The sequence below is a fragment of the Engraulis encrasicolus genome, chromosome 17 (assembly GCF_034702125.1).
Source record: "Engraulis encrasicolus isolate BLACKSEA-1 chromosome 17, IST_EnEncr_1.0, whole genome shotgun sequence".
Lineage (NCBI taxonomy): Eukaryota > Metazoa > Chordata > Actinopteri > Clupeiformes > Engraulidae > Engraulis > Engraulis encrasicolus.
The window spans coordinates 48,137,460-48,164,365 of NC_085873.1; the positions used below are offsets into that span (position 1 = coordinate 48,137,460).

Below are 26,906 nucleotides of genomic sequence, written 5' to 3' on the forward strand. Positions count from 1 at the left end.
TTGAAATTCTTTCCATTCGGAATTTCGTACAAGCCTGATTATTATATTATTATTATTATGTGTCAACAAAGTCAACAGTGTTGCCAACCATCGTCATCAGTCATAATCATCAGGGCTAAAAATTCACTTTTTTCTTCATTAGGAAGATGTGGCTAATAAATGTTAAGCGTACTAGCCATCGTACTAGCCAAACATACATTACTCACTATCAGTCAAAGTGGCTAGTAAACTTTCTTTTCTACCATCCAAACCGAATTTTCACCAGCAATTTGGCCGTTTAGCTGGTGTTAATTTAGAGCAGTGTTTCCCAATCTTTTTGGTTTTGTGTACCCCCTAACCCTTTTCGTAGTGCCATGAGTACCCCCTAACTCATGTTTAAATCACTTTTTCTAATCTAATGTTACTATGCTCCATACATTTGTTAAAATTAAATTTTTCCAAGTACCCCCTGCAGTGTGCTCGCGTACCCCTAGTGGTACACGTACCCCTGGTTGGGAAACACTGATTTAGAGCCCTGATCATCATCATCATCAACACCGCCATCACCATCATCCCCATTTCCTGTCTGTCTGTCTGTCGACGCCCTAGTAGTAGTAGTAGTGTCAGGACTTCCTGTTGCTGTGGTTGCACCACTTCCTTAGCGCCACGCCGCTAGTGCTGCTGACGACGCAGAGTGCTCCGCCCAGGCTCCACCAGGTGGGCTTACGGTTCAGGAAGAGAAACTGGAAGATGAAGGCCAGCACCACGTCGATGGTCCGCATCAGGGCCACGGGCCCCGCCTTCTCGATCTGCAGCGCCTTGGTCAGGAAGGTCTGGCCGGCGATGCCGAGCACCGCGATGATCATCATCACCCAGCGGTCGGCGCCGCACGCCGGCACGCTCCACTCGCCCAGAACCGACAGCGTCACGGCACACGTCACCAGGCCGATCACCGCGTAGTACCACACCGAGAGGTAGTAGTGGACGCCCTTGCCCATCTTGCGGAGGATCACCATGGTGCAGGCGGCGCCGACGGCCCCGGCGAACGCCGCCGCGGCTCCCTTGATGTGGCTCTGGTAGTCCGCCTCCAGACCGGACGCCGCCACGCGCTCACCGAACAGGAACGGCGGCCGCGCGATCAGCACCACGCCGGTGATGGTGAAGGCGGTGAAGACGACGTCCCAGACGGTGCAGCGCTCCTTGAGGAAGATCCAGGCCAGCAGCGCGGTGAAGACGGGGTTGGAGAACATGATGACGGTGGCGTCGGCCAGGGGCATCTGCTGCACGGCGTAGAAGAGCAGGATCATGGCACTGGAGCCCAGGAAGCCGCGCAGGAACAAGAAGACACGCATGCTGCGCGGGCCCAGGAAACCCGTACTGGAGAGAGGAAACAGGAATATTATTATTATAATCTATCTATTATCTATTATCTATTATATATCTATTATCTATAACTACTATAACTATGCCGCGCGGGCCCAGGAAACCCGTACTGAAAACAGAAACACAACATTATATTAACATTACTATTATTATCATTATTATTAACTAAACAGGAACAGGAAGACGAGCATGCCGCGCGGGCCCAGGAAACCCGTACTGAAGAGAGGAAACAGAAACATGACATTTATAATATAACTAATCAGGAACAGGTAGACATGCATGCCACACGGGCCCAGGAAACCCGTACTGAGGAGAAGAGGGGAAGAGGAGAGGAAACAGAAACATGACATTAGGAACAAGTAGACGCGCATGCCACGCGGGCCCAGGAAACCCGTACTGGAGAGAAACAGAAACACAACATTTATAATATAACTAATAAGGAACAGGTAGACGCGCATGCCACACGGGCCCAGGAAACCTGTACTGGAGACGAGAGGGAGATAGAAACATGAGAACAGTAACATGATATTATATCATTAACTAAGCAGGAACAAGAAGACACGCATGCTGCGCGGGCCCAGGAAACCCGTACTGAAAACAGAAACACAACATTATATTAACATTACAGACAGAAACACAACATTATATTAACATTACAGACAGAAACACAACATTATATTAACATTACAAACAGAAACACAACATTATATTAACATTACAAACAGAAACACAACATTATATTAACATTACAAACAGAAACACAACATTATATTAACATTACAGACAGAAACACAACATTATATTAACATTACAAACAGAAACACAACATTATATTAACATTACAAACAGAAACACAACATTATTTTAACATTACAATCAGAAACACAACATTATATTAACATTACAGACAGAAACACAACAGGAAGACGCGCATGCCGCGCGGGCCCAGGAAACCCGTACTGGAGAGAAAGGGAGATAGAAACATGAGAAGAATATGATTATACTGTATAATACTAATATACAATATAACTTGAGAAGAATATCAAATGTATTAGGTTCATTATGTCTAACTGTTTAACTTAAACACTTAGGGTTTTCTTTTGCCTTAATACATGTAAAAGTTTTTATCTTTTACCTGACATGATCAGAAAACGTAGCCCAAGTACCATGAACGGGGATGAGGGGGCATACATGCTCTCACACACCTGGACCACCATCCTAAGAGGACAACTCTAACAGCAGGAGGTGTGACCAACCTGTCATTATTGGCAGGGAGGTCACACCTCCACAACAACATCAGCTGTTTTTAAAGCACGTCACTCATCAACATCACAGTGACCCTCTGATGAAGACGGAAGTAACACCGTCGAAACATGTCAGGTAAAAGATAAAAACTTTTACATGTCTTAAGGCAAAAGAAAACCCTAAGTGTTTATGAGAAGAATATGATTATATGATGCTAATATACAAATAACTCAACAGGAACTGGTAGACACTGATTGCAAAGCAGCTTGGGATTTCCCAGGCCCAGTAAACCCATGCTGAGGAGAAGGGAGCAGAAATATTACGTTACATTACCGTACATTTACTGTAGCTGGTGTGCTCATGAAAAGGACCTTAGTTAATTAGTTACAGGAAGACGCAGGAAAGGTGGATGTGTGTGTTTGAGCAGGGAAGTGGATGGATGTGGATTGAGGGACAAAGACAAACATGAGAAGAATAGACACGCAAATCAGAGCATGGGAAACAGAAAACCATTTTTAGATTTTACACAGCAACAGATCTCAGGGGAACATTTAATGGTTTTAACTTAAAGGGGTATGCCATTTTGGGGCTTAATACAGTTGAAATCGTTGACCAGGGTTTATAAAGGTGGTAAAGTGTCTTATTGTCTTAAGTGTCTTGCTTTAAGACAAGTTAAAAGAGGGAACATGTCGCTAAGCTAGTGAAAGTCAATGGATCCATGTAGCATTGTAGTCAATGTAGCCATTGACTTTCACTAGCTTAGCGACATGCTCCCTCTTTTAACTAAACGGCTTACATGAAAAATAAGACAATTTACCACCTTTATAAACCCTGGCCAACGATTTTAACTGTATTAAGCCCCAAAATAGTGTCATACCCCTTTAATATGTCAGGGAAGATTTTCCCTTTGTAGGTAGATGTGAATGCCACACAGATCCCGTGGTAGAGATTAAGGGGATCAGGCAAACGCACGAGTTGTCTAAAAAAAAAACAATTTTCTTCTGTTTTTAAAAAGAATTTTTTGGGGCTATGAAGTGAAGGCCGCTACGCGTGGGTCTCTGCCCTCATGTTTTTAAATGAATAGCCATGTTTAAATAAAGGCTTTTTAATCATATTTGCACAAGAAGAGTGCCTTGGACTCCCTTTTTGACAAGACATTAGTTTTTGGGGCTTTCCATGCTTTTATTGATTTTCTTTCATGACAGAACAGTGGAGGATAGGCAGGAAGCGGAAGATAGTTGGGAGAGAGAGAGACGGGGAGGGGTCGGCAAAGGGTCAGGGCCGGAATTGAACCCGGGTTGGCCGCTTAGTGGATGACTGTCCTACCGTTAGCTCCACAGAACCAAACAATCTTTTATTCCACAAGTCATTAACCTTTTTAATAAGCAACCCCCCCCCCCGATCTTAATATTTATATTTTGATTTTATTCTTAATTATGATTGTGCAGCAACTACTCAGCGGGCCTGAGTAGAGGAGCCATATCCCTATTTTATTATTTTTATTACTCATTTTTAGCCCATCGCATTCTATTCAGGATACACTTTTAACTTCTAAGGGTTTTATTCTAAGGTTGTTTTTTATTTATTTATTTACTGACTCTTGCTGTCTCTTGCACATTCCTCTAGTATACTTGATATAGGATAGGCCTACTTAGTGCTATTCACTTCCCCTACCTAATGTACTTGCACAGCCAGCGTTTTTTTTTGCACACCATTGCATTTGGTCACTGTGTGACACCAGTTAAGTTGAAAGTTGAGCGGAACTGTTGAATAGTTTGTCCTGTCCTGTCCTGACTATTGTCATGTCATGTATGTTATATCTAGGTGTGTATTGTATGTGTTAAATCTTTGTTTTTATCATGTCATAGGCAATACAACCTGCCTGATGTGTACCTTACCTGCTGACAAAAAATTCCCCATTGGGGATAATAAAGTTTCTAACTAACTAACAGTAGCGCCTATAAAGACATTTTATAACTGATAAATTGTGATAAAGTAATTAAATCACCTACGTAGCTAGCCCTACTCTGAAGCAACCAATTTCGCAACCAATCACTGAACAGAGACAGTGCAATGGGTGGGAGGAGATCAAAAAGTGATGTCACATTTAACAGCTCAGCAGTCATGTGATTGAGTAACCCGCCCTTAAGCCTGCGCATGACGCAACTGGTTGGAAGGCAAAGGTCAAAAGGTCAACGGGGCCCCTGCCGTGGCCTAACGTTGGGGCGCTAGGTTACTATACCGGCGATCTGGGTTCGATTCCCGCCCGGGTCGTTTGCAGATGTTTCCCCGTCTCTCTCTACCCACTCATTTCCTGCCTCTCCTCCACTGTCCTATCAAAAATAAAGGTAAAAAAAGCCCTAAAAATATATATTTAAAAAAAAAAAGGTCAACGGGTCACACAAAGTATTCCTATGAGCTCCCATTTAATCCTTTCTATTTTCGTGACGTTTTGGGCCAACACAGGCAACATGACTGAGGTACCCTGAGCATGGTACCGTCCCGCCACATTGCTCCCTTGAGGGGCCATTGGGGGCTGCCCCCTTGCACGGGTGAGGCATGAATGCAATTTCATTGTGTGCTGTGTCACAATGGGAGTTGGAGTTTCCCAGGTGGGCTTTCACTGCATGAACTTTAGATTTTGACCCTGCACCCGAAAAAAGAAATTGTGTGAATCCCAGTCTGAGCTAACCTACATCCAAAGTATTCGCCACCGGGGAGTGATGCAGAAGCACAAGTCAAATAGCCTCGCGCGCCATCCTACGTACTTCCGCCATGACACTTGGCTCCGCACTACGTCTGGTACCTGTCTTCTGTGGAGCGATGTTGACCGGTAGGATTTTCGCCCGTGTTCTGACAAACAGTCCTACATTGTAATATTATCCTACGGTAGGATGTTCTGTCAGACATGTCTATTAAACGGTCCTACATCGCCATAGATAGTAGTCAGACATGTTTGTTCAACAACTTATAAGTTAAATTCTGATTTTTGTCCTTCCTGCTTCCTGCAATCGCGTCAGATCAAACAAAGTCCAACCCATGAATACCAAATGGAAATGCTAGTATTATGGGATGGTCGGGACCAGGCTACAATTCAAAGGTCATTTTCATATTTGCAATCGGAATGTTGAATGGGCCAAGTCTCCCAAAAGTTGCTGTGCCTCTGCTGACATCAGGGAATCTTTATTGTTTCCTCTACATCAGTCATGGGTGAGCGGTTAGGGCGTCAGACTTGCATCCCAGAGGTTGCCGGTTCGACTCCCGACCCGCCAGGTTGGTGTGGGGAGTAATCAACCAGTGCTCTCCCCCATCCTCCTATATGACTGAGGTACCCTGAGCATGGTACCGTCCCACCGCACTGCTCCCCATGGGGCGCCACTGAGGGCTGCCCCCTTGCACGGGTGAGGCATAAATGCAATTTCATTGTGTGGTTGAGTGCTGTGTCACAATGACAATGGGAGTTGGAGTTTCCCAATGGGCTTTCATTTTCACTTTACATCAGTCAAGCATGAGGCCACCTTGGCAAAAGGAGAGGACGGGAGGTTACCAATAGCTATTGAAAGCAGGGCTTGACACTGGCACCTGTCAACCGGCCAAATGCTGGTAAAACTTGGCTGTGGCTGGTAATAATTTCAGTGTCACTAGCCAATTTGGCAGGTAGCTTATTCTATATATGACATATCAGAATAGCCTACACTGCACTTTGCCCCTTGTGTATTGTTTGTATTTAAAGTGTTTATGAAACGAAAACAAAGTAAAGGAATTTGACCATTTCCAGGACAGATTCTGAAAGTTCTAAGCCTTGTGAATAAAATGGGATATTGTCTGGGTGATATTTTGTCCTAAAAGTCATGTTAAAACGTTCCCAAAAAATGTTTTTTTGGTGACATGCAAATTTTATGCAAATGATATGCGTGACATAGAAGGGGTGAGTTCACCTCATTCCACCTTGTTCAGATCAATGGCGGCTAGTACCAAAACAAAGCGCAGTGTCAAGCAGTGTGTTGCTGGAGGGCCGAACGGTGCCAGCTGCAAAAATGGCTACTTGACAGAAGGAATATCTTTGCACAAGTTCCCTTCTGTGAAGAATGATGGAACTGTGGCCGACAAGGAGAAGGCTAAATCAAGCTAGGGCTCTGTGGATCCAATGCGTGGTTTTGAAGCAAGCTCGTGGTCACTGTTGTGCTCGGCACATTTCCACCCCTTGTGCTTCACCACAAATGTGGAGGTCGCGGGCATGGTTGGACTGAAGAGAATGCTATTGCCTCAAGCAGTTCCAACAATTGACATCGCCGGCGTGCAGACTGAAACTGCCCCTGTAACTGCTCGGGCACGAAGACAGGTGAGTGCACTGCTTTGCTTTAGGCTACTCGTTTTACCTTGTCCATCTGCTTTGTATGTTGTTTTCAGGAAAGGGTAATGCACATTACATGCCAAACCGATGCGAATGCTCTCGGAATATGCACTTTTTATTGATTGCCATTCAACTGGTCAATAAATTGGTTTTGGGAGGATATCCGCACATCAGCGTGGTGCTCTCAGTCGAGGACAGCCAACTCACAGATTGGGCTACAGTACTGCTTAGCGAATAAACAGAGATGCACATAGCGTAGGCCTACTTTGAAGCGTTGAGTGTTTGTTTTTAGTATTGTGGTGCACGTGTGGCTGACGTTTGGACACACCTCGTCCTCAGAGTCCGGCTGAGGGACACGCGACGCCTGTGACTTTGAGCACAAAAAATAATAATAATGATAAACGCTAAAAATATGCTGAGGACTCAGGCTATATAGGGCGTTTTTCCAACAGCCTAATACCTCCGTTTTTTCTCTAGTTGATGATATTTTTGCATGTAGCCTACATGCATTTCAATCACACTATATCGCGCAATTGAATCAAAATGCCCCCCATTTGTCAACAAATACACACGCCATGTCATCTGTGGGTCATGGCAAAGCGCCCTTGGCAACCGTAACCATAAACAAAACGAACTGTCAGGCTATGTCAACAATCGTCACTTCTCCTGTCAGACATGTCACTTTCTGCAGATGTATCAGTGCCTCTGAAATAGATTTGTGCTGCTGTTTTTTTTTCTCATGAGGTTGGATGTGTGGTTTTCGACACGCTGATGTTTGTATCAGAATTTTGGTTCCTTTATAGGATGTGGGTCCATCAAATGTGTGTTGTTTTCTCAGATCGCCATACTAGCAAACCAGGGACTCCCCTCTATGATGTCACAGCCCAGCTCATTAGTCACACCAAATTTCACAGAATTCACACTTTGAGTTGCCATTTTCACAAGTTCCTCCAGGATGATTGGGTTCAAAGTCTCATCGATGCTATCAGAAAAAACAAGGCTTTAATGGGAATGACCGTTTGTTTTCGTTTCATAAACACTTTAAGAAAAAAACAATCTATTTGCTTCTTTTATTTCAGTGTAGAAAGCTGTGCACTGATCTTCCTGATTCCGCACCTCATCTTCTGAGGTTGGATGTACAGCGTCATGATAAAGAAAAAAACAACATCAAATTTGTGGCTAGTAAAATAGCTGAATGGCTAGTGACGTGGGAAAACCACTAGCCACAATGGCCAGCAAGCGAAAAAGTTAATGTCAAGCCCTGATTGAAAGTAGAGATGTACAGGATCCAAGATCCGGTTCCGGATCTGGCAGGATAATAGGGTTTTTCAGACTATCCGGATCCGGCAGGATCTTCAGCAGTGGATCCGTTATCCGGCAGTTACCTAAAAATCAGGATCCGGTGCATCTCTAATTGAAAGGGACCCTGTATTTGTCAACTAGGAGGTGATGCATGTCTATTCAGATTGCCAGACTGTCTGCAACAGGGTTTCCCCCAGCACTTTATTGCGCCCACTTTGGGAACAAACACCTGCTACCACTTTGATTAAGTCCCTGAAAATAAATTATTTTGTGTTGAGTGAGCATGCAATTTCTGAAGTTGCTTTGTCAAAAAAAGGGTCATATCATATGTCATATAAAACTGCCCAACATGTCCTTTCCAGTCATGATCATCACCTGCTTCTGATACCGACTGTCCCCTCACCACCTTGACTAAAGAAAATGATGTGGGAAACACCAGCCAGGATAAGTACAAACCCCAACTCCATAGAAGTTGGGAGGCAAGGTTAATTGTGAATAATAACAAAATACTGCCATTTTCTGAAGTCTGGTTCTGACATTAGTTGGAGAACCGTACAAAGAAAACACATGAGCCATGAAAACTGACCAAAATTACTGTTTTGGGGGATATTCATGAATATGTAAATCCAACGCCAGGATAAGTAGATAAGTAGAGGCAGAGAGAGTAGAGAATATCTCTGGTAGAGGCACCTGGACCACCACATGAAGTAGCACAGACTCCATTTAATCAAGTTCATCAGTACACAGTTGAACACTGCAACATTTGATTATTCGCTTCACTAAAATTCACAAAAATTCTCAAAGGGCAGTCATGGGTGAGCGGTTAGGGCGTCAGACTTGCATCCCAGAGGTTGCCGGTTCGACTCCCGACCCGCCAGGTTGGTGGGGGGAGTAATCAACCAGTGCTCTCCCCCATCCTCCTCCATGACAGAGGTACCCTGAGCATGGTACCGTCCCACCGCACTGCTCCCCATGGGGCGCCACTGAGGGCTGCCCCCTTGCACGGGTGAGGCATAAATGCAATTTCGTTGTGTGCAGTGTTCACTTGTGTGCTGTGGAGTGCTGTGTCACAATGACAATGGGAGTTGGAGTTTACCAATGGGCTTTCACTTTCTTTTCAAAGTCCCCTTTAAAGGCACACTGTGCAGGAAATGGTCAAAAAAGGTACTGCAACTATGCTGCTCATTGAAACTGGGCTGCCTATTGCCAAATTTGATCTTTACATGAAAGTTTACAAAATAATAAACTAATATTTTCTAGTATGGTCCAAGTAAGTCATTCTTTGCAGCTAAAAATTGCTATTTCTGGAAATTCAAAATGGCGGACCATGGAGAAGATCCCCCTTTTCATATATGAAAATGCAATTTTTCCAGTCATAATCAATACTTAGAATTTGATGGTGGTGGTGGTAAGTATTCATGAAAAAGGTAACATTAGTGAATGGGCAGCATGATTTCTGGAAATAAACAACAAAAAATCTCACACAGTGTCCCTTTAAGGGGAAAAGGAACATGAGGCTCTTGAGAAGACTTAACTACAGTGCCTAATACTATGCAATTACTCTGCACACAATCCAGATTTGTTTTCACTACAGAAACATGAAAGAGGAAACATGGTTAACTTCAGGTTTCACTCCATGGGGTGCATGAAATCCGGCATGTGTTTGTACCACACCCTCTCTCAATTGGAAAACTAGAAAGCAAGGCTGTAATAAGAGAAGAGCCACACAAGAACATTTGCAAAAATAGTTGCAGCTTTCTCGAATGGGGCCAGTTGCTCTGCCAGTCTGAAAGCCTTTTTTCAGACTACTCTAACAACCTGTACGAGCTAAAATATTCAGTGAAACTTCTCAGATTACTCAATTTACTCAAATTATCAAAATATTGGGCTTGATATTTCTTCCCATTGTAGTGTTCATAGTTGGGGGTACATCTTTCTACTTTAATTAACAACCCATTAATGCCTAAAACATCTGCAAAAAAACGGCTGCTGAGTGCCTAAGACCATTTTTGGAAAAGGTTATTGTCAACCTTAAAAAAAAACTAAATATGTCAGTCTCTGGGGCACATAAAACATGAAATAATTTGCATTTAAAAGCTAAGACCCTCATTTTGCATTTGAACTTGGTCATTAAGCACCAACATACCAAAATATTGCATTAAAAATTTTTTTAAAAAAAATTAATGAGAATGAAGGCTGCATCATGCAGCTTCAGGTGATATGGTAAATTTTACATAACACAACATCTGGTAACCTACATGAGTCTCTAAAGAAATGATGTGAAAGTGAAAGCCCAACTGGGAAACTCCAACTCCTATTGTCATTGTGACACAGCACTCCACAGCACACAAGTGCTCACTGTTGATACTCTATTCTTCTAAATAAATGATACTCTCTACTCTACTACACACACTGCACAAAATGAAATTGCATTTATTCCACGCACATGCAAGGGGGCAATCCCCAATGGTGCCCCAAGGGAGCAGTGCGGCCGGACGGTACCATGCTCAGGATACCTCAGTCATGGAGGAGGATGGGGGAGACCACTGGTTAATTACTCCCGCCACCAACCTGGCGGGTCAGGAGTTGAACCGGCAACTTTTGGGCAACAAGTTTGACGCCCTAACCGCTTACCCATGACTGCGCTAAATGTGCATGTTGACATGCTTGCTGGGTATCCTACACTTTGTAAAGGCTTTGCAACCCAGATGAAATGGCTCAGTGGGCTGCATGTATTTTTTTTTTATTTTTTTTATTTTCCCCTCCCTGACTATTCCTGTGTTATTTGTGTCTTGAAATGTCCATGTGGGCATGTGTGTATTTGAGTATTTATGTAAGCTACTGGATACCTGAATTTCCCCCTGGGGATCAATAAAGTTACTCTACTACTCTACTCTATGTGGCCCCCGGTCCTGAGTTTGCCCAGCTCTGGTATGTAAACATGTTATTTAGTATGTTATTACCCACCCCCAGCCCTTTCTAATCCATTGGGGAGCAGCAAAGTCTTCTTTACCTCCCTCTGTAGTTCCAATGTTGGTCCTTGTGTGGTCAAAGCACTGATGTTGAGCAAATTTGCCAACTATTTTACTTCGGACTAACAGCCATATGGTACTTCACCAGAGTGACTGTTAAGCATTAAAGGGGTATGCCACTATTTTGGGGCTTAATACAGTTAAAATCGTTGGCTGGGGATTATAAAGGTGGTAAAGTGTCTTATGTTTCATGTTAAGCGTTGTCTTGTTTTAAGACAAGTTAAAAGAGGGAGTATGTAGCTAAGCTAGTGAAAGTCAATGGATCCGTGTAGCATGCTACAATGCTACAGTACACGGATCCATTGACTTTCACTAGCTTAGCGACATATTCCCTCTTTTAACTTTTCTTAAAGCAAGACAACGCTTAACATGAAAAATAAGACACTTTTCCACCTTTATAAACCCCAGCCAACGATTTTAACTGTATTAAGCCCCAAAATAGTGGCATACCCCTTTAAGCATTAACACATGCTACTGTATATATACAGAACAGTTCCTGATTTAAAACAGACAGCCTTTGTGCCTTTGCTCACCTCTGTACACCTCTGGCACCTAAGAGTTACGGTAGGGACACATACATGCGAATTTGCTAACTTTGCCATTCATTCCTATGAGAGGCGAAGGCAGGCGAAGGCAAGTGAACTAGGGACGTTAACCGGTAACCGTTTAACCGATAGTCGCCCGGATCAACTTTAACCGGTTAACATTTTCTGCCACCGGTTAGACGGTTGTAATAATAGTAATAATTATAATAATAATTTCCTCCCAAAAAGCCCCAAAAAATGATAATTTTGAGGTTTTAGTACAATAATTCAGCATTTTCCATCTGGCAACAGTGGCTGGACATGGCAGGTCCTGTCTGCGCAGCAACAAAAAAGGCTTATGTGAAAAAAAAAAATGAAAAAAAATCAGTGCTGTGCATATCAGGCACGCAAAAGTTGTATAATTTAAGATTACCAGTTAACCGGTTAACCACCGGTTAATGAGTCTCAGTAGCCGGTTAAGAGTTTTTTCAGTTTTCGCCATCCCTAAAGTGAACAGGAGCGAAATGAAGCGAAATTATTAAAGAAAGTTTAATGTTATGCAAATGAGGAGCGAATTCGCCTGCAGCGGCCCAATCAAATCAACAACATAACTGTTCCATTCCATTTGATTCGCTGCGACGACCTGATGACAGTTGGATTTCGCCTCTCTTCGTTTCGCTCGCTTCGCCTCCTATGTGTCCCTACCGTTACCATGTATTCAAATAGAACCAGTGGATTGATTGTGGTAATGAACTTCTGCTATTCCTTAAAGACAATGTTGGTAGAGAATTCTGAGAATCTGAAGTACTGATACTTCAAAGTTCTTGGTTGTTTTCTTAAAACCTCAGGTTTTTTCAAGACTAGTTCTGTGCCTGAATAATAGTGATAATCTCGAGTTACAGACATGTCAAATAGCAAATATTTTGATAATTTATTTATTCTGACTTTTTTTTCATAGCCATAGTCAAACGTCAAATAATGTTCTGGAAAGGCACCAAACGAGTGAGCACACGGACACAAACGGAGGGCTGTGCCTGTGTTGTGTATTATGTGGAGCTGAACTGAAAAAAGTAAACCAAAAAGGGGGGTAACAAAAGCCAAGCAATGCATTTTAAACTCACTTGTAGTAGATAATGAGAGGTAGAAGAACAAAGAGCATTGAACTCACTTGTAGTAGACCATGACAGGTAGTAATTTTGGCAGTTTTGATGGCTGATATATTTTCTTTGTACCGTTCTCCAACTAATGTCAGACCCAGACTTTTTGAAAATGGCAGTATTTTGTTATTATTCACAATTAACCTTGCGTCCCAACTTCTATGGAGTTGGGGATTGTAGACCATGACAGGTAGAACAAAGAGCATCTGCATCTAAACTCACTTGTACTCGACCATGAGAGGTAGAACAAAGAGCATCAAACTCACTTGTAGAAGATCATGGAACAATCTGCCCGACCACATCCAGAATGCCCCTTCACTGGCCATGTTTAAGCAACACCTTAAGACACATCTCTTCCTGGAGGCTTATGGCTGCTAGTTCCACAAGCACTTTCACTTACATGCATTCACACACACGCTCACACACTGACGCGCACACACACTCACACTTTCCAACACAACACTCTGTGAAGCGTCCTTGGGTGTTTTGAAAGGCGCTATATATAAAACGAAAGTATTATTATTATTATTAGAACAAAGAGCATTAAACTCACTTGTAGTAAATCATGAGAGGTAGAACAAAGAGCATCTGCATCTAAACTCACTTGTAGTAGAGGGGGCGCACGCGGACACAGAACATGTAGGACGTGTGCTTCAGTGCTCTGAGGCTAAGTGACCTATTTGTAATTTATTCTGGCAGAATATTCGACTGTATACCAATAGTTCTTAACCAGTAACACACAATAAGTGGATATTTCACTCAAAAATGGCTTCTGGACGAGGGAGAGAATCGGGAAAACTCACTTGTAGTAAATCATGAGAGGTAGAACAAAGAGCATCTGGAAGAAGCATCGGAAGGCGCTGATCTGCACGGCGTGGACGCCCTCGATCCTCTTGACCAGCAGAGCCACCAGGGAGAAGAAGAGCGAGGCCAGCAGCGCGTAGAACAGGCCCAGGCCCGGGCACGGGGCCTTCGCATCTTCCACAACTGGGGAAACACACAAGGCAACGCCAGGCAATTTCATAAAATAATCAACTTTAAGTTATAGTATCACAAGTGTCAGCCCTAGACACGGGGCCTTCGCATCCTCCACAACTGCAAACACACAATAGACAACAACAATTAAACAGTGCTCTCCCCCATCTTCCAACCACAATTACAGTGCTCTCCCCCATCTTCCAACAACAATTAAACAGTGCTCTCCATGACTGAGGTACCCTCACTACCCTGAGCCAGCAGGGCGTAGAACAGGCCCAGCCCCGGCCACGGGGCCTTCGCATCTTCCACAACTGGGGAAACACACAAGGCAACGCCAGGCAATTTCATAAAATAATCAACTTAATGTTTACAGTCTATCAGTTCCAAATGCACACCTCTTTCATTTACAGTATCACAAGTGTCAGACCCTGGGCACGGGGCCTTCGCATCCTCCATCACTGGGGAAACACACAATAGGCAACAACAACAGGCAATTAGGGATGCACTGATACCACTTTTTTGAAAAACCAAGATACACAGGTTCAAATGAAGTACATTAATGTGTGTACTTGCCGATACCGAGTACCGATACCGATACCTTTTACCACCAAAATACAATGAAAATAAATGCATGGCCTTGTTTTTTTCCACATCTGATATTTTTTATTGTCAATTTCCATGTAGATTTAAATGTTAGTAAATGTATAAGGTGGCACTTTTTTCCATGCTGATTTCAAGTCCACAGAACATGACAAGATTTTGCATTGTTTTGAGTAATAGCTGGTACTCATAGCTGGTATCGGCAAGTGCTCGACGAGTACGAGTACGAGTATAATGAGCAGTATCGGTAGCCGATACCATTATCGGTATCGGTGCATCCCTACAGGCAATTACTACCCTGAGCCAGCAGGGCGTAGAACAGGCCCAGCCCCGGGGCCTTCGCCTCCTCCACCACTGCAAACACACAAGGTAAACTTAAGGTAAACTAAAGGTAAATTGCCATGCAGGGAGTGATTAAACAGTGCTCTCCCCCATCTTCCTCCATGACTGAGGTACCCTCACTACCCTGAGCCAGCAGGGCGTAGAACAGGCCCAGGCCCGGGCACGGGGCCTTCGCATCCTCCACAACTGGGGAAACACACAAGGCAACGCCAGGCAATTTCATAAAATAATCAACTTAATGTTTACAGTCTATCAGTTCCAAATGCACACCTCTTTCATTTACAGTATCACAAGTGTCAGACCCAGGGCACGGGGCCTTCGCATCCTCCACCACTGGGGAAACACACAAGGCAACAACAACAGGCAATTAGGGATGCACCGATACCACTTTTTTGAAAACCGATACAAGTACGAGTACATTAATGTGTGTACTTGCCGATACCGAGTACCGATACCGATACCTTTTACCACCAAAATACAATGAAAATAAATGCATGGCCTTGTTTTTTTCCACATCTGATATTTTTTATTGTCAATTTCCATGTAGATTTAAATGTTAGTAAATGTATGAGGTGGCACTTTTTTCCATACTGATTTCAAGTCCACAGAACATGACAAGATTTTGCATTGTTTTGAGTAATAGTAGTACTCATAGCTGGTATCGGCAAGTGCTTGACGAGTACGAGTACGAGTATAATGAGCAGTATCGGGAGCCGATACCAGTATCGGTATCGGTGCATCCCTACAGGCAATTACTACCCTGAGCCAGCAGGGCGTAGAACAGGCCCAGCCCCGGGGCCTTCGCATCCTCCACCACTGCAAACACACAAGGTAAACTTAAAGGGACAGTTTGGTCAATTTCAACATGCAGTTGTATTGCTCACGCTACCCTTGACTTGTCAGTACCTGGTGATGCCACATTTTTCGGCTCAGCCCTTTCCGAGATATGAGCAATTCTAATGGGGGCAGCGTTTGTTTACATTTTTAAAAAATGAAACATAGGCCAACTCCAAATATTTTCCCAAAAGGTACTGCTGTTTGCTAGTTGTCTGCTGATGTTTTATAACCTTTTGGATGTTTTTGGGAATAAATAAAAATGTTTTTTTGAAATGTAAACAAAGAGCTGCCCCCATTACAATGACCAGGATCTCGGAAACGGTTGAAGAAGAAAAAAAATCTCAGGCACTGACAAGTCCAGGGTAGTGTGAGCATTACAACTGCATGTTGAAATTGACCAAACTGTCCCTTTAAGGTAAACTAAAGGTAAATTGCCATGCAGGGAGTGATTATTAAACAGTGCTCTCCCCCATCTTCCTCCATGACTGAGGTACCCTCACTACCCTGAGCCAGCAGGGCGAAGAACAGGCCCAGCCCCGGGCACGGGGCCTTCGCATCTTCCACAACTGGGGAAACACACAAGGCAACAACACCAGGCAATTTCATAAAATAATCAACTTTATGTTTACAGTCTATCAGTATCATGTTATGTTTACAGTATCACAAGTGTCAGCCCAGGCCCGGGCACGGGGCCTTTGCATCCTCCACCACTGTGGAAACACACAAGGATTCAAGGATTCAAGATAATATAATATAAGATAATATCACAAGTGTCAGCCCAGGCCCGGGCACGGGGCCTTTGCATCCTCCACCACTGTGGAAACACACAAGGTAAATGCCAAGCAATTTCATAAAATTGAAGAGTTTATTTGCATTATTATCTCCCCATCTTCCTCCATGACTGAGGTACCCTCACTACCCTGAGCCAGCAGGGCGTAGAACAGGCCCAGGCCCGGGCACGGGGCCTTCGCATCCTCCACAACTGGGGAAACACACAAGGTAAACGCACAAGACAATTTTATAAATCAACTTTATTTTATAGTATCACAAGTAGGGATGCACGATGTATCGGCCAGATGTATCGGTATCGGCCGATATTTGGCATTTCTCAACACATCGGACATCGGTCCAATGTGTAAAACTGGGCCGATGTAAACGCAGATGTTTTATTTTACAGTATCACAAGTGTCAGCCCTAGGCACGGGGCCTTCGCATCCTCCACCACTGGGGAAACACACAAGGTAAACGCCAGGCAAATTTATAAATAAACTTTATGTTTACAGTCAGTTCAAGTGGAATGGAGGAGGTGACCTGCACAACACTGAAGAAGCACAACACTGCTTGCTATCCCTCAGTCTTCGTCAGAATACACTGTCTTTCTTCTCACGCACATTCTCAGTTCCCAGTAAACTGTGGAAAAACTAGGCCTAAAATGTCTTCAGCATACACTCTCTCATACTACACAAACAATTTTGTTCTTGATAAACTGAAAAACTAGATCCAAATTAAAGCTGAGGTTGTAGGACACTTGACTGTCATGGGTAAGCGGTTAGGGCGTCAGACTTGTAGCCCAAAGGTGGCCGGTTCGACTCCCGACCCACCAGGTTATTGGGGGGAGTGATTAAACAGTGCTCTCCCTCATCTTCCTCCATGACTGAGGTACCTAACATTTGTTAGGCATGTATTCGCAAATGTCTTGTTCATGCACAATAAGGGATTTATTACCAATTTAACCTTAGTAAGGACCTAGTAGGCCTTAGCGTTTGCTTAGTACATGCCTTACAATGTACTTATGCAGGCATTAACATTGTATTAGTGCTAATAGATGTATCCCTAAAATAAAGTGTTACCAATAAAATCAACTTTATTTTTACAGCATATCAATTCCAAATGCACACCTCTGCAGTTGAACAGGCAGGTGCATTGGATATTATGCCAGTGGGGTTGAATGGACAGTGTGCAGGATTTCTTTACAACTTTAATTTACAGTATCACAAGTGTCAGACCAGGGCACGGGGCCTTTGCATCCTCCACCACTGGAAATACGCAAGGCAACACCACCAGGCAATTTTTATAAAATTGAAGAGTTTATTTGCAAAGCGGTGGGCATCCACCATTTTTTACTTAAGCATGTTATCATTGAAAATGACTGTTCAGAGGTCCTATATCACCTATGTGACCTATCACCTATGCAATTCAAATATTTTGAGAACATACTCTTTCAAGCTATATAAAATGCATTTTGCAATGGAATGCAATGGAGAGCCCAATACCAAAAATGAACATTTCCCAACATTCTACAAAATGGAGATACACCGTTTTTGCAAATAAACTCTTCAAATCAACTTTATGTTTACAGCATATCAGTTCGAAATGCACACCTCTGCAGCTGGACAGGTGCATTGGATATTATCCCAGTGGGGTTGTCATTCAAGTGTAAAGAAATCCTGCACACTGTCCATTCCACCAACAAACTTTAACGTTTGTTGGTGAAATGGACAGTGTGTTGGATTTCTTTACACCTTAATTTACAGTATACAGGTGTGCTTCCTCCTGGACTCAGAAAAGGTTTGATTGAGGTGCTCTTTGGATGTGGAAAGCTGAAGATTCAAAAACAAAAGACAATCCAAGGCCGTCTATCCGTTGCATGTTTAGACGTTGAGTTCATGTAATAGGCTATTCATACTAAGGCATTTAAAGACGCAAATGTTTTTCTACCTGAAGAAGGCATGACTTCCGAAACGTATCAGGGTCTTTGAAATATGACCAAGTCACTACAATGAAGGCTTTTTCACTTTTTGTGAAGGAGAGTGCCTTTGATTTCCTTCTGGTTGTGAATTTCGCGTATGTAGCGCAGAGTTTTTTTTACAGTCAAAGAAGCATTGTGTGGTCCTAACTAAGGGGAAAAACATTGTGCCCTGTGTACCCCATTGTATGTGTACCCAGGCTCCGCCCTTGCAGTGACGCAACACCTTCGGCTCAGCTACACTCACTCAGGCAATTTGCTTGTTCAGGTACTATCGGGTTCCCTCCACAGCAGGAAACTCTACCCGCTTTGTCGGGAAGCAATCACTTTTGTTTACATTTCAAAAAAAACATTTTTATTTATTCCCAAAAACATCCAAAAGGTTATTCAACATCAGCAGACAGCTAGCAAACAGCGAAACTTTTTGGGAAAATATTTGGAGTGGGCCTATGCTAATTTAAAAAATATATATAAACAAAAGTTGCCCCCATTAGAATAGCTCATATCTTTTTGCTACTTCATGGCGACTAACATAGACACTTTTCTTGCCATAAATGAAACTGACAACGGAATAGCTCATATCTCAGAAAGGGCTGGGCCAAAAACTGTGGCGTCACCGGGTACAAGTCAAGGGTAGCGTGAGCAATAGAACAGCACATTGAAATTGGCAGGAGTTGCCCTTTAAGTGAACCAAACTAAGTCCTCTTTACAGTAAGTGGACCAAAATGTGAACCGAAAGCAAAAGGACTCAGTTCTCTTTTTGTTCATATTGTGAGTGTATTACAAAAAGAAACGACTGCTCTTTCTGGTCCTGCCAGGCCTTTTTATGGTGTGTCAGTGATGGTGTAATAACGCCCGGTACCTCTAGAGCTTTCCAAGTGATTAAATCTAGTCACAAGTGTAACTTCTCAGGACTCATAAGCAGGGCTTGAAAACGAAACGGCCATATTAAGTCTATTTTCGTGGACTTTATCTTAGAATAGACATACTCATTATTTCCCCTTGATTTACACAGCTATTCTCAAAAATAATAACACACACAAACACACACATATGGGCTATCCATCCTGGCAGATTTAACCGGATGCCTATAATTCTTCACAAAAGTAGCCTATGCCAGCCCAGTAGCGGTGGGTGGATGTTGATTAGGGAGGCACAATACAGAATAGCCAGAGAGAGTTTAAAAAAATAGCCAGAGAGAGTTCCTAAAAAAATCTCTGGAATAGCGCAGGTAAACGTCAGCATAATAAGAGGTGTCGATAGGCATGGATTTCAGTTCTTGCCTAGCTCTATCCTAGCCATGATGAGGTTTGCAGCAAGTGAACCGTGTAAGTAAAAGGGACACAGTTTGCTCCACAAAAAAATCCCAAACTGTTTTGAGATGTGCACGATGCAAGGGGTCACTAGTTCTAGAGAAGGGACAGGTTGCATAGTCTGAAACCTCGGATATGCTCTCAGATATCGGCTACCAACAATTCCAGTGCAAGTCCATCACCACAAAACCGGAGACCTTTTGTAGCCTAACAGACAAGCGTCACAAAATAGTAAGAGTTTCCACGTAGTCCATCCCATCAGCCCAGCCCTCTGCACGACAGAAGAGAATAATAACTTAAACAACAACAAATGCGCTGTCTTTCTCTATCCCTGCTTGTTGTCACACGCGACCTACTGTTATTCGTGATGACAGCCAGGAAATATTGCGCAATCGAACCATCGAAACATTGAGCGCGTCAGCTAACGTCAGCTAGCGTCTGTCCATCTGCCACGAATGACTTTATCCCGCATTGACCACAACAACAGATAAATAAGACGTCCTTGATTACAGCACATAAAACACCAGCTCTCACCTCTCTTCTCTACAACCGACAGTGGGATACGCTGCGCACAACAAAAGCACTTCACTTGAACATCGAGGCACTCGGCGGTGCCATTACAAGTAGTAAGCTAAACATGACTTACCCACCAGTTGCCTCTCGAGAGCACTCTGCGAATTAGGTTCATCAAATCGCCTATCCAATTCCTTTGCAAATCATAGACTGTATGGTCCAAATACTCTGTCCCTGTAGGAATCCCAACACCGATCTCAAGACATGTTCTCTTTTGCTCTCCATGGTGTCAATATAAAACTCTGTAGGCGGCGGCCTACTGTCCGTGAATGAGACTGAAGAACAGCGCGGGTAAAGTGTCATTTCTCTTACAAAAAACGTATTTGATATTGGTGGTCAACAACTTTAGGGCGGGTTTATTAGAGCCAACTTCCAATCACTACGAGAAAGCCAGGAGAACAGACAGTTTAGTTCTAGTTTCCTATCAAAATCTCTGAGGAGAAGCACATCCTAAAATTTACCCAGGAATTTGCACAGTCGCTCTCTGATTGGCCAATGCTCCTCAATATTTTATCAATCGGCGGCAAGAGCTCAGGTGAAGCAAAATGCTGTTGCTGTAGGCCTATGCATGTTTCCCCTCATACACGTCAGTAGCCGAACTAAAAGACTGCTCGTCGCCATGGTTACTCCTCAAACAAAATCGTGCACTTGTATGAAATATAGAGAACGGAAAAAAAAACGTTATTAACCGGTTTGTGGATTTCAGAATAACGTTTTTGTTCCGGAACACTTGAAGACCATTTCGTTTTCGTTTCCGTTTCCGTTCCTTGTAAAATTCCATAAAATTTCGTTCGTTTTCGGTTTTCGTTTTCGTTCCTTGAACCGGTTCGGAGCCCTGCTCATAAGTGAACTGTACTGAGACAACGTCAATGAAGGTTTCAGTGTCGTTCACTTCCAAGGGGTCTGGGTACACTTTGGAGCGTTCACATGTGCACAGAAAATGCTGAGTCACAGGTCTAAGTTCTCTTAAATGGCTGAAAGGGACCAGGTGTGAAAACCATATAAGGCTTTCAATTAAATTACAAATGTGAAACAAGCACAGTAAACAGCTGGTCCACCCCTCTTCGTCTTCGTCAGCATACGTACACTGTCTTTCTCACACACATATGTTGTTCTCAGTAAACTGTGAGAAACTAGGCCTAAAACGTCTTCTGCATACACTCAGAGGCGATTCTAGGGTAATGTGGGGCCACAAGCGAAAATTCAAAGGAATGAACATTTGAAACAAAATCGCCACTAACGTAGTAAAGTGTGAGCTGTTATTTACTATAAATGGGCTTGGGGGCCCCAAGCGGCTGCCTGCCTAGCATGGTGACAAGATGCGCATCTGCATACACTCCCTCATATATACACATGCACAATTTTGTTCTCGGTAAACTGAAAAACTGGACCCAACTTAAAACTGAGGTTGTAGGACACTTGACTGTCTCTTTGGCTGATGTGAACACATGGCCAGCCACAGTCCAACTTGACCTTAGACTAACCATTCTACTTACTGTAGAATGAATATAATAATAATATATATTTTTTTAAATAATAATAATTGTATTTGTATAGCACTGTATCATACAAGGGATGCAACTCAAAGTGCTTAACAAATGAGAAAAAAAACATAATTGTTAGAGATGGATTTAAAAGGAGAGGAAGAGAGGAGAAGCAGAGGTAGCAGGAAGGAAGAGGAAGAAGAGGTAGAAAGAGATTGTGAGATAATGCTTTATAACAGTGTAACTACCGTCTTCCTAGTATGTTCATTTTAGTAAGAATACTGGATACAGCATACACAGAAAAAACAATAAAAAACCGAACAGTTCAGTGGTTTAAGTGGCAAAAAAATAAGTGCCAGCACTCAGCTAAAAAATGGAGCCTGATTATCATGACTTTCAAATCTCTTCGAGACTTGGTCTGACCAAGAGCATAACAACTAACATTCTCATGGTTACGATACGATGGTTGGTTTGCTACTGGTCGAGGGCAGAACAGGCTGAGCCAAAGTTTAAACCAAACATTTCTTAGTCCCAATAGAACGTCTATGCTTAAACCACGTCACTGCCTTGAACACACCTCTACCCAGAACCGTTGGTGATGCTCAAAGTTGATTGCTTCCCAACAAAGTGGGTGGAGTTCCCGCTCCAGGGGGAACCTGATTGTACCTGAACAAGCAATTCTCCTGAGCGTGTGTAGCTGAGCCGATGGTGTAGCGTCACTGCGAGGGCGGAGCCTGGGTAGTAAAAAAGCACTGCTGAAATGCAGAACTAGAAATTACTGGAAAAGTCCTGTTACTCTAACATTGGGAAGTGGCCTAGTGGTTAGGAAGGGCTGCAGGTTCGAATCCCACCCTAACCTCTCCCTACACCACCATCCATGGCTGAAGGGCCCTTGAGCAAGGCACTTAACCCCACATTGCTCCAGGGACTGTAACCGATAACCTGTAAAATAACTGTAAATTGCTTTGGATGAAACCATCATTTAAAGGGACACTGTGTGAGATTTTTAGTTGTTTATTTCCAGAATTCATGCTGCCCATTCACTAATGTTACCTTTTTCATGAATACTTACCACCAGCATCAAATTTTAAGTATTCATTATGACTGGAAAAATCACACTTTTCATACATGAAAAGGGGGATCTTCTCCATGGTCCGCCATTTTGAATTTCCAAAAATAGCCATTTTTAGCTGCAAAAATGACTTGGACCATACTAGAAAATATTTGTTTATTACTTAGTAAACTTTCATGTAAAGATCAAATTTGGCAATAGGCAGCCCAGTTTCAATGAGCAGCATAGTTGCAGTACCTTTTTTTGACCATTTCCTGCACAGTGTCCCTTTATTAAGTGTAACATAATGAGTGCCAGCCCACTGGAATCTGAGGAGGACTGAGAGGACGAAACGTTATATCATGCCAGTGAGTGAATAAAAAGAAAAAAATAACCTGAAAAGAAAAAATCCAGTGTGCAAACTTTTTTCCACAAAATGCCGGCCCACTTAAAGGGGTATGCCACTATTTTGGGGCATAATACAGTTGAAATCGTTGGCCAGGGTTTATAAAGGTGGTAAAGTGTCTTATTTTTCATGTAAGCTGTTGTCTTGCTTTAAGACAAGTTAAAAGAGGGAATATGTCGCTAAGCTAGTGAAAGTCAATGCAGCCGTGTAGCAAGCTCCCCTTTAAGGCATAGGAATAGCCTATCCCATGCTTGTTATAAGACGTTGACCTCACTTAAGAGTCACAGGATATTTAGAGGATAGTTTCATAATGTTAGTAATTTTGTTTTACATGTGTTGTATTGCGTTGTGTTTTGATTGAAGGATTCTGCAACAGTCAGGGTGCCATGGCAAAGGTTGATGGATAGCACTTAACTTACATTACGGATCGTATAACTTATAAGGTGGGAATTGTATGTTATTTTTCATTGACGGTAATAATCATTTATAACCACATATTACAAGTAATTGTCAAGCCGTTTCGACACTCATCCTTATACATGTGCACACACACAAAGCCAACAGTGTTGTGTAACACAGTGTGTGTGCGTGTGTGTGTGTGTGTGTGTGTGTGTGTGTGTGTGTGTGTGTGTGTGTGTGTGTGTGTGTGTGTGTGTGTCTGTGTGTGTGTGTGTGTGTGCGTGCTTGAATATTGTAGTGTCTGCAAATTTGACATGCCAATATCGCCTGAAATGTGACACAGTTGGACTGTAAGGCCTTGTCAGAAGATAAAGGAGGTCCTATGATAAGAAGAGAATAGACAAGTTTCACTGTAAACTCAATTTTGACAAAATGTGAAGTTACTGCACTTTGCCTTTGAAGGGCAGTATTGGCCAAGATCTGTAGCTCAGTGGGATCATCAGGGCAGCCGTGGCCTAGTGGTTAGAGAGTTGGTCTTTCAATCTAGGGGTTGCAGGTTCGAATCCCTCTGACCGCTCCCTACATCTCCCTACATCTCCATCCATGGCTGAAGTGCCCTTGAGCAAGGCACCTAACCCCACATTGCTCCAGGGACTGTAACCAATACCCTGAAAATAATAACTGTGAGTCGCTTTGAATAAAATGAAAGCGTCAGCTGAGTGCAATGTAATGTAATGTAATGTAATCATATCTGTGACTCCCATGCCGAACTGGATGCGAGTTGGAACCCAAAGTGGTGAACTACGCAGGATGACCTTGGTTACATAATATGTATTTGGGTGTCAAATCCGTGGTGGTAAGTAGTACTTGTAATCTGTGGATATAAATGGTCATTCTTCTTCTTCATATCCCCTTCTCCTTTCTATTATTATGTTGAGATTACATACATAGTACATACATAGTAATGACCAATAATAATAATTCTATTATTATGTTGAGATTACATTGTAGTGACCATATAATCACCGCCTTCTTAGTGACCCATAGTGTAAATGGGTGATAATAACTCATAATGAATGATTGACCCATAGTGTAAATGGGTGATAATAACTCATAATGAATGATTGACCCATAGTGTAAATGGGTGATAATAACTCATAATGAATGATGGGTAGGGCTGGCCCAGAAAAACAAAAATAACAAAATGGATGACATGGTTTAATAAAAATGATGTCCTGTGTCATTTGGAACATCAGGAGAGCGCAGACAGAGACTTTTTTTAATACCTGCTGGTGTGTTGGCCTTTTCGCACAGTTTGCCTATTCAGTGTCCATGCCAAGATTGGGTAGGGCCTATAGCAGGGGTGTCAAACTGCCCGGGGGCCAAATCTGGCCCGCAAAGCCATTTTATTTGGCCCGCGAGATCATTTCAAATGTGTATTACGGTTGGCCCACATACACCATTAATGTAGCCTACATTGCAAAAAGACTTGAACAAGAAATTTGGTGTGTCACAGGATGGGCAGAATACATTTGAACTACCATATATGATTGGAAAGAGTGTGTGTGAAATTTACCTATGAGTATGAAGCGTGTGTATGCGTAATTTTAGTCCACTATTTAAAGTAAATGCTGGGTTTGGCCCGCGACTTTGTTCCAGATTTTGATTTTGGCCCTCTGTGAATTTGAGTTTGACACCACTGGCCTATAGCGTGTCAATTTAGGAACTGGACTGGACTGAGCACATTCAACATTAGGGCCCCTGGAACAACAACACATTACAATCAATCAAGATTGAGCTGGTCTGTAGGTAACCTGACTTTAGCAAAGCCATGCTTAAAGTCATCAACAGATAAGTTAATTTCTGTGTTTACCTTGCGGTGTTATGTGTATTGATTTATTTATCTATAGTGTCATGTGTCTACAATATGTTTGAAGTAGCCTATCTGTGGGCGCATATGGAGAACTAGTAATCTCACATAGGCCTAATTAACAAGGCTGGTTCCCTGTAGCTTTCCATTTTGTGGCAAAGAAGAAGGTAAAGATGGTGAGTGAGAATAGAGAGAATAGAGCTTGTTTTGGACCATTTCCAGTGTTCTTTTGTGTCCCTCTCCTCTCTTGGAAACATGATAGCTGAAAACTGCACCGTCATCCCAGTCGGACGTCAAGTTCATACTGTGACTAGCTGATAAGACCATACTTCCCCCTGGATCCGAATCTACGGGGGATGTCCATACACCCACGCAGAATCATTAGACTACTTCTACACAGTACAAATAGCAAAACTATTGGCGATAGTAGTGGCGTGCCTATTGCCTAACTTAGACAAAGCAACAAGTGGGGTCACTGATCCAAACTCCACCTTGATAAGGCACTTGGTGAAAAGACAAGCAGATTGTCCGTTAAAAGAAAAACAGCCAATAACTTGTTAAATGAATAGACTATGTTAAATATTTTTGCCCGGCCGCTTTGTAAACATTAAAAAGACGTTGTCTACGGTGATGCTTCGAGAGAATGATGCAAGAGGCTGATGTACTTGCCGGGGAACACACGCTGCTCTAGTGGACTCAAGCAGTGCTGAAGGAAGAAAAGTAGCTGTACCTTTATGATCGGAGTTTCCGCTTCGACCGGTGTGATCAGCGTCCTCTTTCCCGCAACATAGTAGCGGCCACCCTCGCTTTGGTGAGCTGCCATTCACGCTGTGACTGTTCGGAACCATCTCGCAGTCTGCTCCATCCCTGTCATTATTCTGGCTGTCACCTGGAGGCTGCAATCTGTCAGTAAAATGTTCACCGTCGTCGCTGTGGTCGTCGTCGTCAACTTTACGAAACACAACACGAATGTCCCCGGCTTCTGTGCTCGGGATAACGGATAAAATCCCGCTGTCATCATGGCTCGTCACTGAACCATTACTGCCCCTGTAGTCGCCCATTTTAAGATGCAACAGGTGCGCATGCCGTGACTAAATGCTTCGCCTCCCTGGGTCCCTGAGGAATATTGCCGAAGTTAAATGATTAACCTTGGACACTGCTGGCAAGTAGCAGGAGTGTGAAATAACCGCAAGGGGGAGAGCGCAGCTAAGCAACAGTTTGTGTCGTGAGCTTGGTGGACAACTGTAACGTTTCACATAGTTTTTCCTCTTCTTATGCGGCCGTCCATGAGGCCTACCAGTTAGACTTGTTCGCAGCTAGAGTTACACAGA

General features: G+C 43.1%; 1 protein-coding gene across 1 annotated transcript; it reads right to left on the reverse strand.

The window, feature by feature from the left end:
• On the reverse strand, positions 1-26,785 carry slc35g1 (solute carrier family 35 member G1). Its single transcript, XM_063221001.1, has 10 exons — positions 26,306-26,785; positions 16,644-16,715; positions 16,228-16,299; positions 15,656-15,712; positions 15,167-15,229; positions 15,011-15,082; positions 14,852-14,908; positions 14,194-14,265; positions 13,780-13,963; positions 1-1,356 (listed from the first exon to the last, which is right to left on the reverse strand). The coding sequence occupies exons 1-10, from the start codon at positions 26,634-26,636 to the stop codon at positions 603-605; spliced, it is 1,734 nt and encodes a 577-aa protein (XP_063077071.1). The 5' UTR covers positions 26,637-26,785; the 3' UTR covers positions 1-602.
• Between the last annotated feature and the right edge of the window lie 121 nt (positions 26,786-26,906).